Below are 13,464 nucleotides of genomic sequence, written 5' to 3' on the forward strand. Positions count from 1 at the left end.
AGGAGGATACCCTGGGGGTAGATCTAGAACTCACTGGAGGGATAATGTGTATATCCCATCTGGCCTGGGGATGTCTCAGGATCCCACCAGGAGGAGATGTAGAGTGTAGCTGGGCAGCAAGACATCTGGAACATCCTGCTGCCACCGACCTGACATCAGAGAAGCAAAAGGAAGATGAAGTAGTCTGAAAACGTTTGGGAAGGTTGTTTTTAAATTACTCAGAAAACTGAATGTCATATAGCTGGTCCAGCAAGATTTGATTGAAAGGTAGCTGTTGAGTTGGTTCTGTTGAAGTTGTACTGCAGCTGCTCAAAAATACCTCATTTCAGTCTTTGATGATGCAACTGTGGCCTGAAGTTCACCTGCTGGACCAGAACACGGCACATTAACAGCAGGACGTGATCTGAAGTGTCTCACATAGTCTCTTCAACCCTGTTAATTTAGATTCCAGTGTCTTACAGTTTGTAGCTGTTCAATCAGTATGACCATAAAACATGCAGCAAATAAATATTGTGGCTGCACGTGAAACTTAATCTGTATAAAGGGAATTCATTTACTCAAACTACAACAGAAATTAAATCTGCATGTGGAGAGGAGTGATTTTATGTTTTGATTGATTGTTCAATCCATAATAAAACATTAGAAAAAATGCAAATAGGTACAGCGACTGCATAACTGCTGAAAACATCAATCCTCATTCATAATTTATTGTGTCACATTAAGATGTAGTAAATAGTTAACATGGCTTAAAGGAAGGTTTGTGAATTTGCTATGTCACTATTTAAGCCCTAAGCTCACACAGCACACTAACAGCTGTTCTGCAGTTACATGCACGAGACACTTTGTAGTGGTGTCTTTCTTTCTGTTGGAAGTACTCTGCTGCACATGTTTTACTTCACATCACATGTAAAGTAGATGAGGCATTAACCATAATTAAATAGTTTGCTTCACAACAATGGAGGTCACATCCTAATCTAGTGTATATTGTGCATAATGGACATTGTGCAGCTGTGTGTGCAAGCCGCTGCAGTTTAAATCCAAGGGCTTTAAAAAATATATATGAATTGTCTCACTGCCTCCTGCAAGGTTTGTATTGAGACCATGTTTACTGAGTGGTTTATAGTTTGACAGGCCTGCAACACTCCTGCAATACATCCTTCATGGAGCTTTTAATGAGGGGTCTTATTTAACTATGTTCACTGTGTTGTGGTGTTCTGCTGGGTTTGTTTGTGATTGTGTTGTGTAGCGATGTGTTGCAGTATTGTGATTGTGTAGGGCTATGTTGTAGAGTTGTGCTTTCTTGTCGTGTAGTGCTGTGTGATAGTGTTGCAGAGTTGTGTTGTCTTGTAGAGTTGTGTTGCAGTCTTGTGCTGCTGTTGTGTAGTGCTGTGTGATAGTGTTGCAGAGTTGTGTTGCAGTCTTGTGATTGTGTTGCTGCTGTGTAGTTGTGTAGTGCTGTTTTGTTGCAGGCAGCCGTACCTTTCAGTCCAAGCCCAGGGAAACAGCCTCCACCTCCAGGGGGCGTGGCCTCTCCGGCTCGCCATCTTCCTCCTGCTGCTGCTGTTGTTGTTGTTAGCTCGCAGGCTAAACACGTTCCCTGTTTCCAGCGGCTAAAGAAGATTTAAAACTCACAGCTGAGTTACCGCAGCTAGGTGAACAGTTCCTGTCCCCCGTCACCATGGAGGAGGAGTATTACAGCACTGCCGGAGACTGGGAGGGCACGGACGGCAACTCGGTGAGACTTGTTGCTGTTGGTTAAGCGTTAGCGTTAGCTTAGCTGCTCCTGCTGCTAACTAACTGTGACAAGCGAAGATTAAGGTTCAGCTCAGACACACAGAGGTCATGTGCAGAGACAGATGCGTCCTCACATCTGTCCACATGTCCCGTATGGTTTGAACTGAGCTGAGCGGCTCAGCTAGCTGCTAACACCGGCTACATGCTAACTAAAGACACAGCTGGTGGACTCGCTAACTGTTACTCACTTCAGTGCAGCTGCTAATAAACCTGCAGACTCACTTATGTCTTTATATCTTTATGCATAATGTGAAGTTTCTGGAGACTGTTGGTAAACATTAGAGCTCAATGACTTAATGCTGGATCTGCAGCACAAAGTTGTGTTTACTAGCACTTACACACTTTGATTTGTCAGTAGTTTATGACATTTAAAATCCAGGAGTCACATTCTACTGCTTTCAAATGGAAAGATCTCACAGTAATAAACGTTTTTAGATTTTCAAATACTTTACTTTTTAATAGATGATGAATAATAATGACACAACAATCAGATTAAATTCTTACCTGTTTTTAAAAGTTTCATAGTAACACATGGTTGAATGTGAGCTCCCCCCCAACAACAGAAACAGATAAACACTCATCAACATGTTTCACGAATCTAAAATCCAGTCTGACTCCAAGTTTGTGTTTAAAAAGATTGTGAGAAACTCCTCACATGAAATGTTCTCTATTCTGTCTAGTTCTATAAATGGACAGTTTATTCTGTCCCAAAACAAAATCCAGCAGCTTCCACTTTTTCTATAACCAGCTACAATAATTTAAGCAGTTTCAGACCAAACCTCATAACACAGTTTTTTATAATTTCAAAATAAAGCTCTAGTAAAACAGTAATGAATGAGAAGTCTCTGTATAGTGAACTGTAACTTCATTATTGAACATTAGAACAGAGCATTTTAATGTAGAGATCCAATCTTTCTACTTAATAGGTTTATTCCGCACCAAACAGCAAAGTAAATTCCTTAGTGTTGAAAACCTACATGGGAATAAATACGATTCCAATTCTGATACCTGTTCTATGGCACTCAGTCCTCCTGAGTCATCTCAGTGTCGTCCGCCCTGTGGACATTTGACTGTATATGAAGCAGAGCGAGGACAGAACATTACAGAGGTATAAACATGTGTCTTTTTGCAGGACGGCGTTTATGTTGAAGGGGAAAATGACGGGAAAATCCAGGAAGATTGTCTGCAGAAATTCACCAGCAGGGACTACATCATGGAGCCTGCGATCTTCAACACCCTCAAAACGTCAGCACCTGTCTCCTCATAGCAACATAACATGAGCCCTCAAGCATTCTGTGCAAAACAAAACACGAGATTGAGAAGATTAAATTATCACTTGTTTTGACCTGTACGAGAAGAGGCTTGAACCATTCAGATCTACTGAGAATCGGATGATGGAAACCATGTTTTTCCTCACAGGTATTTCCTGGCCGGTGGCTCTCCAGAACACGTCATCCAACTTCTCTCCGAAAACTACTCTGCGGTGGCTCAGACCGTTAACCTGCTGGCAGAGTGGCTCATCCAGATGGGTCAGTAACAGACTGCAAAGTGTGTTACCATAGCCTGTTTTGATGACCTTGTATTAATCTGTGCTCTCTCTGTTTTGGCTGCAGGTGTCGAGCCTGCTCAGGTCCAAGAGCGAGTAGAAAACCACCTCAAGAGTCTCCTGATAAAACACTTTGACCCCCAGAAAGCAGATTCCATTTTCACTGTTGAGGGAGAGGTGAGATTTGTGAATGCTGGTGGATTTCTTTTTAAATTATACTAAAAACTTAATCATCAAGATTTCATTTAACTGAAGTCGTTATGAACTAGATATGTTTTGGTGAAATTCTCAGTCTGAGAAGTACGGAAGTTGTGTGGATATAAAACTGAACGGGTCTGCTGTGTTCCTAGACTCCGGCCTGGCTCGAGCAGATGATTGCACACACCACGTGGAGAGATCTCTTCTACAAGCTGGCAGAGGCTCATCCAGACTGTCTGATGCTCAACTTCACTGTAAAGGTAAACCTACACAAAAAGAACTTTACAGATATATTGCTTCATAGATTACTGTCGCTAATTCTGCCTTTTTCAATGGGAGGACTTCTGTCAATTTGATTTCATTGCAAATTTAATATTTCTTTTAAACTGATAAAAAACATAGCAATGTGAAGACATGCTTTTATAGTCTACTACTGTGATGGGCATTATCTTTATCACTGTAACTCAAATATAGTGAACAGATTATGGATAAATGACATCAAAACAGACAGTAATTTATAGTTGCAGGCAAAAGACAGCTAGATATGAAATGTGCATTCTGAAGAGTTTTGGGGATGAAGTCATGCTGTTTGTGTTTTCTGAACTAGCTTATTTCAGACGCTGGTTACCAGGGTGAGATCACCAGCGTGTCTACAGCGTGTCAGCAGCTGGAGGTTTTCTCCCGAGTACTGAGGACGTCTTTGGCGACGCTGCTGGATGGAGGAGAAGAAAACCTGGAGAAGAATCTGCCGGAGTTTGCTGTGAGGCTTCTTTTAGCTTTCTCTCTGTAAACCACGATTCTATGAAATGAAAACTTTATTATGTGTATTCAGCAATTACATTATATTTTAGAGTCCTGCTGCTACTTTACAGTGAGGATTCGATTCGTTTTTGTCAAATCTGGTTTCATCTTTTCAAATATCAGATCCTTTATATTATACTTTTTGACATTTAGTAATTTTTATATATTATTAGCATCCTTAAATTCTTAGTGTAGAATATTGATCAGGAAATAGATTGTTCTCAACAGAAATGTATTTGAGAATTTGACAATTGATTATTCAGTTTTAAGTTGGTTTTATTTAACTGAAAATCGAAATGAGGAATTTGGCTTCATCTTAGGATCTTGATTTGCTGTTTCTGTGTCCGGTGATCTCTGCTGAGTTGTTCCCGCCTCTCTCCTGCAGAAGATGGTGTGTCACGGAGAGCACACGTACCTCTTCGCCCAGGCGATGATGTCCATCCTGGCTCAGGAGGAACAGGGCGGTTCGGCCGTTCGTAGGATCGGCCAGGAGGTGCAGAAGTCCGCACACGAGAGGTACAGTTCTCTCAGTTTGACGTGGTCTGTTCTATAGTTTCATAGAATAGAATCGATCAAGTGGATAGAATTAAGATCAGAGTGTCAATCAGTGCTGTTTGAGACTGATCCAGGTTTTACTGAGTTTTTACTAACTTATCCGTATCGTATCTACATAACTCAGTAAATCTCCCTTTTGCAACAAGCCCCAGGACACAAATACCAACTTTCACTGCTGACATCAATTGTGTGGTTGTGATTCTTTTCTCAGAGGTCACGATGCCAGTCAGATTACCCTCGCGCTCGGTACAGCAGCAGCCTACCCTCGAGCGTGTCAAGCACTGGGTGCCATGTTGTCGAAAGGAGCCCTGAACCCTGCAGACATCACAGTTCTGTTCAAGATGTTCAGCAGCATGGACCCTCCTCCTGTGGAGCTGGTGAGGACAGAGCATCTCGGACTCCATGTGTCCACTTAATACTTGATAAAGTGCTGACGACTGAAACCTTTGTCTTTCGGGTCTTTAGATCAGAGTGCCTGCCTTTCTGGACCTGTTCATGCAGTCACTGTTTAAGCCTGGGTCAAAGATCAACCAGGACCATAAACACAAATACATCCACATCCTGGCCTACGCTGCTAGTGTGGTGGAGACGTGGAAAAAGGTACAGACAACAGGGATACAGTTTGAAATCTGCAGACTGGTTTGCGGTAGTTGTGTTGTACTTGAAATGAATTCCAAGTGAGGTTTTATAAGCTGTTGTCATCTGATTTGGATCAATACTACATTTCTTTAATGCTCCCTGGTTTCACACCTGCTTCTGAAGCTCTCTCTAACACGTGACACCGTTTCATTCCCAGAACAAGCGAGTCAACATCAACAAAGATGAGCTCAAGTCGACGTCTAAGGCCATAGAGACCGTGCACAACCTGTGCTGCAATGAGAACAAAGGAGCCACAGAGCTGGTGGCCGAACTCGGCACTTTGTACCAGTGCATTAGGTGAGAGCAGCATTTCACTACCACAGCGTCTGCACCACCTACACCTACTGATCATAGTTATAGTTAAGAAAAGCACTTGTTTATTATTATAATAAGGTTTGTTGTTGGTATTAAGAGACAGAAGAAGTAATCTACATTGCATTCAAATGGTGCAAATGAATGTCAAAGGTAGTTCTAACCCTAACCCTCCAGAATGTCACTCTGTACAGTACATACCTCCAATGTGGCCCGACAGTCCTCTTTCATTCAATCAAGCTGCACCCAATTTCCCACCCTCTAACCAAGTTTTTAGAAAATAAGTTTAGTTTTTGCATAATCCTGTTGACTGACAAACAAGCGGACAAGGGTGAAAACCTAACCTCCATGGGGAGATTATTTTTCTTGACTTGACTGACCCCTCTTTGTGTGTGTGTGTGTGTGTGTGTGTGTGTGTGTGTGTGTGTGTGTGTGTGTGTGTGTGTGTGTGTGTGTGTGTGTGTGTGTGTGTGTGTGTGTGTGTGTGTGTGTGTGTGTGTGTGTGTGTGTGTGTGTTTAGGTTTCCAGTCGTTGCCATGGGCGTTTTAAAGTGGGTGGACTGGACGGTGTCTGAGCCGCGGTACTTTCAGCTCCAGACTGACCACACTCCAGTGCATCTAGCTCTGCTGGACGAGGTGGGAGATCACTGTGAGATGAAAGTTTAATTTTCAGTTTTAACGACAACAAAGTGAATTTAAACATGAACTCTCCCTCTGCACAGATCTGTACGTGTCATCAGCTGCTGCATCCACAGGTATTACAGCTGCTCATCAAACTGTTTGAGACGGAGCACTCTCAGCTGGACGTCATGGAGCAGGTGTGTGTTTGAATACTTCCCGTTTCACTTTCCACCGGAGGTCTGTATGTTCTGACTGTACCACTGTCATCTGACACCATGTTGTTTTTACTTCCCCCTCAGCTGGAGCTGAAGAAGACTCTGCTGGACCGAATGGTTCATCTGCTGAGTCGTGGCTACGTGCTGCCTGTAGTCGGTTATATTCGAAGGTGTCTGGAGAAACTCAACACGGATATTTCCCTCATTAGATACTTTGTCACCGAGGTAACAGCAGCTTCTAAACTCGATACAATAAAACCTGGGAGAGGAAGGGATTCAATATTTTTAATCCATCACAGAAGTTACAGAGCCTGCAGATCCTGACGGTCATTGACTATGATTTATACAAGAGGCCCTAAAATGGACTTAAATAGATTTTAATATATTGAATCAACAATATACATTATGACTCTGTTTATTTAATATTTTATTTTGATATAATTTTGAGATGGAACAGAGCCTATTTTTATTTAATTTTTTAGTAAAGGAAGTACCTGTAAAGAGTTAATGATTGAATATACTCTTAATTTAGAGCCATAATCATGACGTTGTGTTTATTGCTCACTTCAGCAAAGTAATGAAGTAACTGAGACTGCTACTGTGAGAATGGCTGATCATGTGAACAGCATGTATTTAATAAAATACCTGAATACTTATAAAGATAAAATATGAGATACAATTGGGATTTTTGTCCAAAAGTTGACAAATCTGCCTTTTTTTTGTCAACTGATCATGATTGAAAACAGGCCTGTTTTACCACAGTGTTTATAAATATTTCCTACATGAACACCCATCAGAAAATATAACTTGAGTGTCCAAGAAGTGTCTTCTAGTTTAGTTTTAACCTCAGCGTCTCTTTAAAAGGTTCTGGATGTGATCGCGCCTCCCTACACATCAGACTTCGTTCAGCTCTTCCTGCCCATCCTGGAGAACGACAGCATCGCAGGGACGATCCGCACGGAGGGAGACCACGACCCCGTCGCCGAGTTTATTTGTGAGTGATGTAATAATAGTTTTAGCCCTCCTTATTCAGAGAGAATCACGTTTACAGGAGTAATTCAGTCATCAACTATATTAGAGCTTCACAAGTTGTACAAACAAAAGTAGGAAGTGATTTTCACCCATGAACACTTTGGATGTGAAACTAGAAGATGAAAAAAACGAGTATCGTGTTTAAATTTGGACACTTCCTCTCTTCCTCCTCATGTAGAACTAACATTTCTTTGGTTTTTCCAGCTCATTGCAAATCAAACTTCATCATGATTAACTGAAGTGGAAAAGGACACTGAAAACATTCTAGTTGGAGACGATCTGTGATCTCAACAATAACCAAATGCTCAGCTTGATGCTAGAGCAAATCGCTTGGAGACGAGACTTTTCAGTTTGACCAAGCGAATGAGGATCGTTTTCTTCTGAGACGACAAAAAGGCAAATGTCACGGAGTTGGTGGAAATGTGGTCAACGACAGAAGAGGCTCTCTGAAGAAGCCGCTAAAGGTTTTTTTCTTTTACACTGTTATATTTTCTGCATTTCATGTTGATTCAAGCTGTTTTAAAATAAAAACCTGAATATGTCGTTTTAAATCCTTTTTTTTAATGCAATCACCATCATAAAAGGCCACATTTTTATGATTTTCCTTGAGAAACTTAAAATATAAATGCAGTGTTTCCCACAGAATTGATTCAGTCTATGGTGGCACCCCCACACAGTTCACAGGTGGCGGCCACAGACTAAAGAGTGAAAGTGAACATTGTCACATGTGTGAGAGCATAGCATTGAAAGCCATTCGCAAGTCAACACATAACCGCAGCTGAAACTAGGTTGGACTCCCTTATGTCATTATGAGAAGTGTACATTTATTTTTGGTGCAGTATGAAACTGGCAGAACATTAGAGTGTTATGGGCCACCACAGTCTAGATAATTAATGGGAAACACTGAAATGCCCTTCTGTGTATTTGAGCCGTCAGATGTGAACAACAAATCCTTGTTACTCTTTAAAACTGATAAAAAGCAGTTAGTTTAATTCCACTTTATGGATTAGGACTTCACACACTCCAGGGATAGATAAGGTCACTGATGAGTGCAGACACAGTTCAGAATAAAATCTACCTCATCGGACATTGGTGAATATCGACCAAGACCTCGAAGTCTGATCAGCATCAGATGTGTTTTCTTCAAAGAACTTTTCAAACCTTTGTTACCAGAAACAGCCGAGAATAAATAACTTGATGACTGGAACATGCTTATGTACTGTCAACATGTGGTGAATACACAGTAGATAAACCGGTTATGCAGCAGGAGTGGCCTGACGAGTTTCTGTTTAATCATGTTATGATAGAGGAGTTAACAGCTTTTTTACACGCACATTTCACGGAAAGTACCTGATACTCAAAAGATTAATCTTATCTGCGTTTTGACCGTAGCAACCTTCCCCCCGGGAACTAGGAACCTTTGCAGGGACTCCTTGTGTTTCAACCACAGGGACCAGGGTCTAAATAAAGTTTTCTTTTTGCCCTAAAAAATCCTGTAGTAATTAGTGAAAGTGCTGGAACCTTTAGAGTGGGGGTTGCAACGTTAAAAATACCCAATTGGTTTAATTCAAGTGATTTATTTCAGCCATTTTTAAAAACCGGTAGCTGGGTCTATCACATGATGGAGCCACAGAAGAAAGCCTATGACAAATGGACCAATAACAAAGCAGAGCATCACTTTGAAATCAAGTGTTTATTGGCATAGTTTGAGATAACAGATATGAGCTGTTTGCAACATGTGATGTGTAGAGTGTTCAGCAGGAAAGCAAAAAGAAAATTACATCAATTTCATCTCTACACTGGCTGCATGTAAGGCACGTGTTCAAATGATTTTTGTGCACAAATTCTGTGTCAGGTCAACACATTAACTGAGGCACTGAAACCATTCAGTGTCAGAGGTGTGCAGGACAAACAGCCATGTTCTTTGGCTGAGTCACTTTGCATTGCATTGAAAAACCTGCTTTGTGTACATCATTTTAAATGATGTAAACTGAAAGTATTCATCCTATAAACAGCTGTTAAACTCAGCTTCAGGGACTGAATGTTTCAGCGATGAGTTGCACCTCCACCGCCATTTAAAAGTTTCAGAATGTTGAAAAAGTCTGCACGTTACTGTGATAAAAAACTAATCTACGTTGATTCAAGCAGGTCTACTATTCAGCTGAAAGATCTGAAGTGTAAAAAAAAGTCATTGCAGATAAGATCTCTTTAAAAAAAAAAAATAGAATTTCCCTTTTCAAGCTATTACATTAAAAAAATCCCCCCCCCTCTGCCTGAGACAGGAAGACATTATGAGCATGTGCAGTGAGACTTCCGACGACACTGTGGCCGCGGGTCTCCTCTAGAGGGCGCCTTTCGCGACAATTGGGTCCCCGTACATGCAGTCTTCCTCCAACGCCAGGTTGTAGGTGCTGCCGCTTCCTCCCTTGTAGGCGCTGGTCACGATCCTGAGCCAGCCCTTCTCCCCCTGAAGACAAATTAATCAGAAACTAATCATTGTGATAATTGATGAACTGTCGTCAAACGTGCCACAGCAAACTGAAGGTATCACCTGGGTCTTTAAAAAGGTGTGATGGGCATTTTTCAAAACCTTTAACCCCATCACGGGGTATGACTTTTTTCGTTAAATTACGTTTTAATTCTCGAAATATCTGATATGTTTTGCCTTTACGTGGCCATAACACTCCGTCATAGTTCTGGATATAAACTGTTACAGTCACTCATAAATTTGAAAAATAAACTCAGGACATCAGGTTTTCAGGGGCTTTAAGTGACACATTTTGAAAACAATGAAAATAACAAGAAAATCCTGCAGACACAAATCTGCTGAAAGTCAGCCTTTAGAAAAACAGTCTTTACTTTTCACCATCGAGCTGACGACCGCTCCTACTTCCACTGCATGAATTCCTCTGTTTGATGACGACTTACCCACGGCTCTCCCCAGGAGTTGCGCACAACCCAATATTCGACGCCGTCCTCCACTCCCCATCCTGCCACCGACACTATGTGGTTGATGCCAGGAGACTCCTGGTATTCAGAGTAGAGACCTCCGGTGTATGCGTCCAGCTTCTCTGTCGCCATAATCCCACAGCTGGAGAATACAAAACACCACAGATTACATCCTCGCTCCGGGTGAAGGAGAAACAAAGACTGACATCAGCAAATCAGGTGATTTGGATATATGGTAATGTGATATTCCAGAGCAATGATACAGAAGGTAATCTGTGTCTTATGGATGACCGGCGCTGCAGAATGTTGAAGCATTTTACACTGTTCAATGTTTCCAGAAACATATGAAACCATGTCAGGTGTAAGTTAAAGTTAATTTAAAGGTATGATTAAGGTCTGGTCATTGCATTCAGCTGAATTCTCCTCATTCCTTTATTATTTCTGCTCCTTTGTGGAGCTGCATGGCTTTGAAAGACTTCTTGATGCAAACCTCTTACCGGAGCTCTGTGTTTGTGTCTGTGTGTATGTGGGAGGCTACAGAGAGCTGGTCATCTGTTTATTAAAAGTTCATTGATTTTGAACGTATTTCTGAATCGCACAAGATTCGACACTGCACTTCTTTGGACTCTACACATGCCAAGTGTGAAGCTGTTAAATTGAACAGTTCTTGAGATATGCGTTCCACATGCAGACAGGAGGAGATAAATTAAGACGCATGAAAATCACACTGAACTAACTATTGTTCTGCTCCGAGAGAAGCACATAGCAAACCTGATTGGCCCTCCAGCGGAGATCTCTGCCATCATCTTCTCTCTCCCGCTGACAGGTCCATAATCTCCCACTTTCCACAGAGTGTAGTTCTTCACTATGTTGCACACATTGAAGGTGGTGCACGTGCCACATTCATTGAAGGGCTTACATTCTTTAGAAAAGGGACAGAGGACATGCAGAGCTCAGGCTCACAGTCTTCGTGTTTGTACGTAATCACTTCTTTGTTTTTTGCAGGACACTCACTCTGGTCTTTAGCCTGGTAATTATTGCAGGTCTCGTCTGGGATCCCGTGTTGGCTCGCGTACTCCCAAACTCCGGTGTGATCGCCTCCGTGGCAACTGCCGGCCCCAGCGCAGTCGATCACATTCTGGACAGAGAGGTAGGCAGACGGCCACGCTGCTTTCCGCTTAATGTTGATGCGATCTGGACAGAGAGAAATCACACAACTTCAATGCAAATGAGAACTGAAAAAACATGACCACCGGTTTCTGTTAAGTTCCTTCTGTGCAAAGAAGAAGTGGAACATTTATAATATTTCGGAGAATTCAAGTCATGAGTCATACCTGCCATGGCACTGGTGCTGCCATGAGCCCAGCAGGAGCCACAGTACTGGGGAATGTGCTGGTTGCGGGTCGTGCTGACATAGTTTACGCCATTGACATTCCTCCAGTCCAACGACTTGGGCAGATCGGAAATGTTTAAATACTCATGAGGTCGAGGATAGGTCCTGTGAACAGACAGGTCAGTAAACACGTTTAAATATGCTGCAGCTCCTAAGTATTCAATCAAGATCATTTGCTGTATTTCCCTGTTTTAGATCAATGTAAACTGAACGTCTTTATTGGTCGGACAAAACAAACCTTTAAAGATGGACCTGAGCTCTAATGGTCATTTACTTCTGGGCCATTTTAAAGCATAAATGATTTTGTGAATTTCCCCATTGTGGGACTACTGGGCTAGGGAATGCATTATTTCAATGAGTGTCCTCACTAAGACAGAAGTACAAACATGTGCGTGTGTGTGTGTGTGTTTACTTCTCCTCAAGCTGCGGTCCTAACTTTCACCGTCATTAAAATATGAGCCAGGCTTTCAGTCACATAAGCTCAACAACACATTTCACTTCCTCAACATGTGATCAACCAAACCTCGTGATGGGTGGAAAGTGATGACATTAGGCAACATGAAATCTCGAACCTCTAACCAGATTGATTGTTTATTAACTACTGTAAATAAAGTGTTTTTAAACAGCACCAAGGGGAAACGTATCACTTGCCCTCCTTTACGTTGGAGTCAGCTGTCACTGATAGTTGTTTTCTATGAAGTCTTCCCAGTTAGGTGTAAAACCAACTTGGCTGTGACATTAACCAGATGAACCTCCGCCGGGATGAAACTGAAAACTAACGATCTGTTACTTAACATGTTTCTGATTTGAACTTACTTGAGTCCGAAGTCTTGTGTCCTGGGTGCGCGGACGAAGCACGGCTGTTTCTGGCTAGAAAACACTCCCGCGGACACCGCGGACACCAGCGCGGACACCAGCACAGCTAGGGCGGCTCTGCGGGCCATCGGTCCCCGAGCAGCGGCTGGAGGAGTCAGTGAAGCGGCGTTAAACAGCAGGGAGGTGCGGGGAGGTGCGGGGAGCAGCAGGAGGAGGAGACAGATTCAACTGCACTGAACAGTGCTGCTGCTGCTGCTGCGGCTTATTCTTACTATGAATCGTGTTCTTCTTGTATTAGGGCGGGTGGCATCCAGCTTATGGCTGCACTACCGCCACCTCCTGTTCCGGAGTGTGGATCAGAAAATACTCAATTTAAATCCCTTCATAATAATAATAATAATAATAATTAAAAAACACACAAACACACACTTGTTTTTGTTTATTTGATATTTAATTTCATTCAATTCATTATTAGTTTGATATATTTTAAATTGTAAAATTGGATGGCATTGTCTATTCATGGCTGATTATTTACTTATTCTGTTTTGTAAATTTGCAAATAAGGTGAAGAAAAGCCCTGGAGAATAAACAGCA

The 13,464-nt window shown here is 42.0% G+C and overlaps 2 protein-coding genes across 2 annotated transcripts; one reads left to right on the top strand and one right to left on the bottom strand.

Moving 5' to 3' along the window:
- The first annotated feature begins 1,468 nt into the window (after positions 1 to 1,468).
- Positions 1,469 to 8,263, top strand: nelfcd (negative elongation factor complex member C/D). The gene is made up of 15 exons (XM_034584883.1): positions 1,469 to 1,735; positions 2,927 to 3,039; positions 3,214 to 3,323; positions 3,408 to 3,517; positions 3,691 to 3,798; positions 4,146 to 4,298; positions 4,725 to 4,855; positions 5,106 to 5,271; positions 5,360 to 5,494; positions 5,691 to 5,830; positions 6,366 to 6,480; positions 6,567 to 6,662; positions 6,765 to 6,905; positions 7,545 to 7,674; positions 7,917 to 8,263. Exons 1-15 carry the CDS (start codon positions 1,679 to 1,681, stop codon positions 7,949 to 7,951), a joined length of 1,740 nt encoding a protein of 579 aa, XP_034440774.1. The 5' UTR covers positions 1,469 to 1,678; the 3' UTR covers positions 7,952 to 8,263.
- A 1,138-nt stretch (positions 8,264 to 9,401) lies between these two features.
- ctsz (cathepsin Z) lies at positions 9,402 to 13,144 on the bottom strand. The gene is made up of 6 exons (XM_034584885.1): positions 12,871 to 13,144; positions 11,996 to 12,159; positions 11,676 to 11,855; positions 11,433 to 11,583; positions 10,641 to 10,803; positions 9,402 to 10,179 (listed from the first exon to the last, which is right to left on the bottom strand). The coding sequence occupies exons 1-6, from the start codon at positions 12,996 to 12,998 to the stop codon at positions 10,054 to 10,056; spliced, it is 912 nt and encodes a 303-aa protein (XP_034440776.1). The 5' UTR covers positions 12,999 to 13,144; the 3' UTR covers positions 9,402 to 10,053.
- Positions 13,145 to 13,464: the final 320 nt, after the last annotated feature.

The sequence above is a fragment of the Hippoglossus hippoglossus genome, chromosome 5 (genome assembly GCF_009819705.1).
Source record: "Hippoglossus hippoglossus isolate fHipHip1 chromosome 5, fHipHip1.pri, whole genome shotgun sequence".
NCBI classification, from domain to species: Eukaryota; Metazoa; Chordata; class Actinopteri; order Pleuronectiformes; family Pleuronectidae; genus Hippoglossus; species Hippoglossus hippoglossus.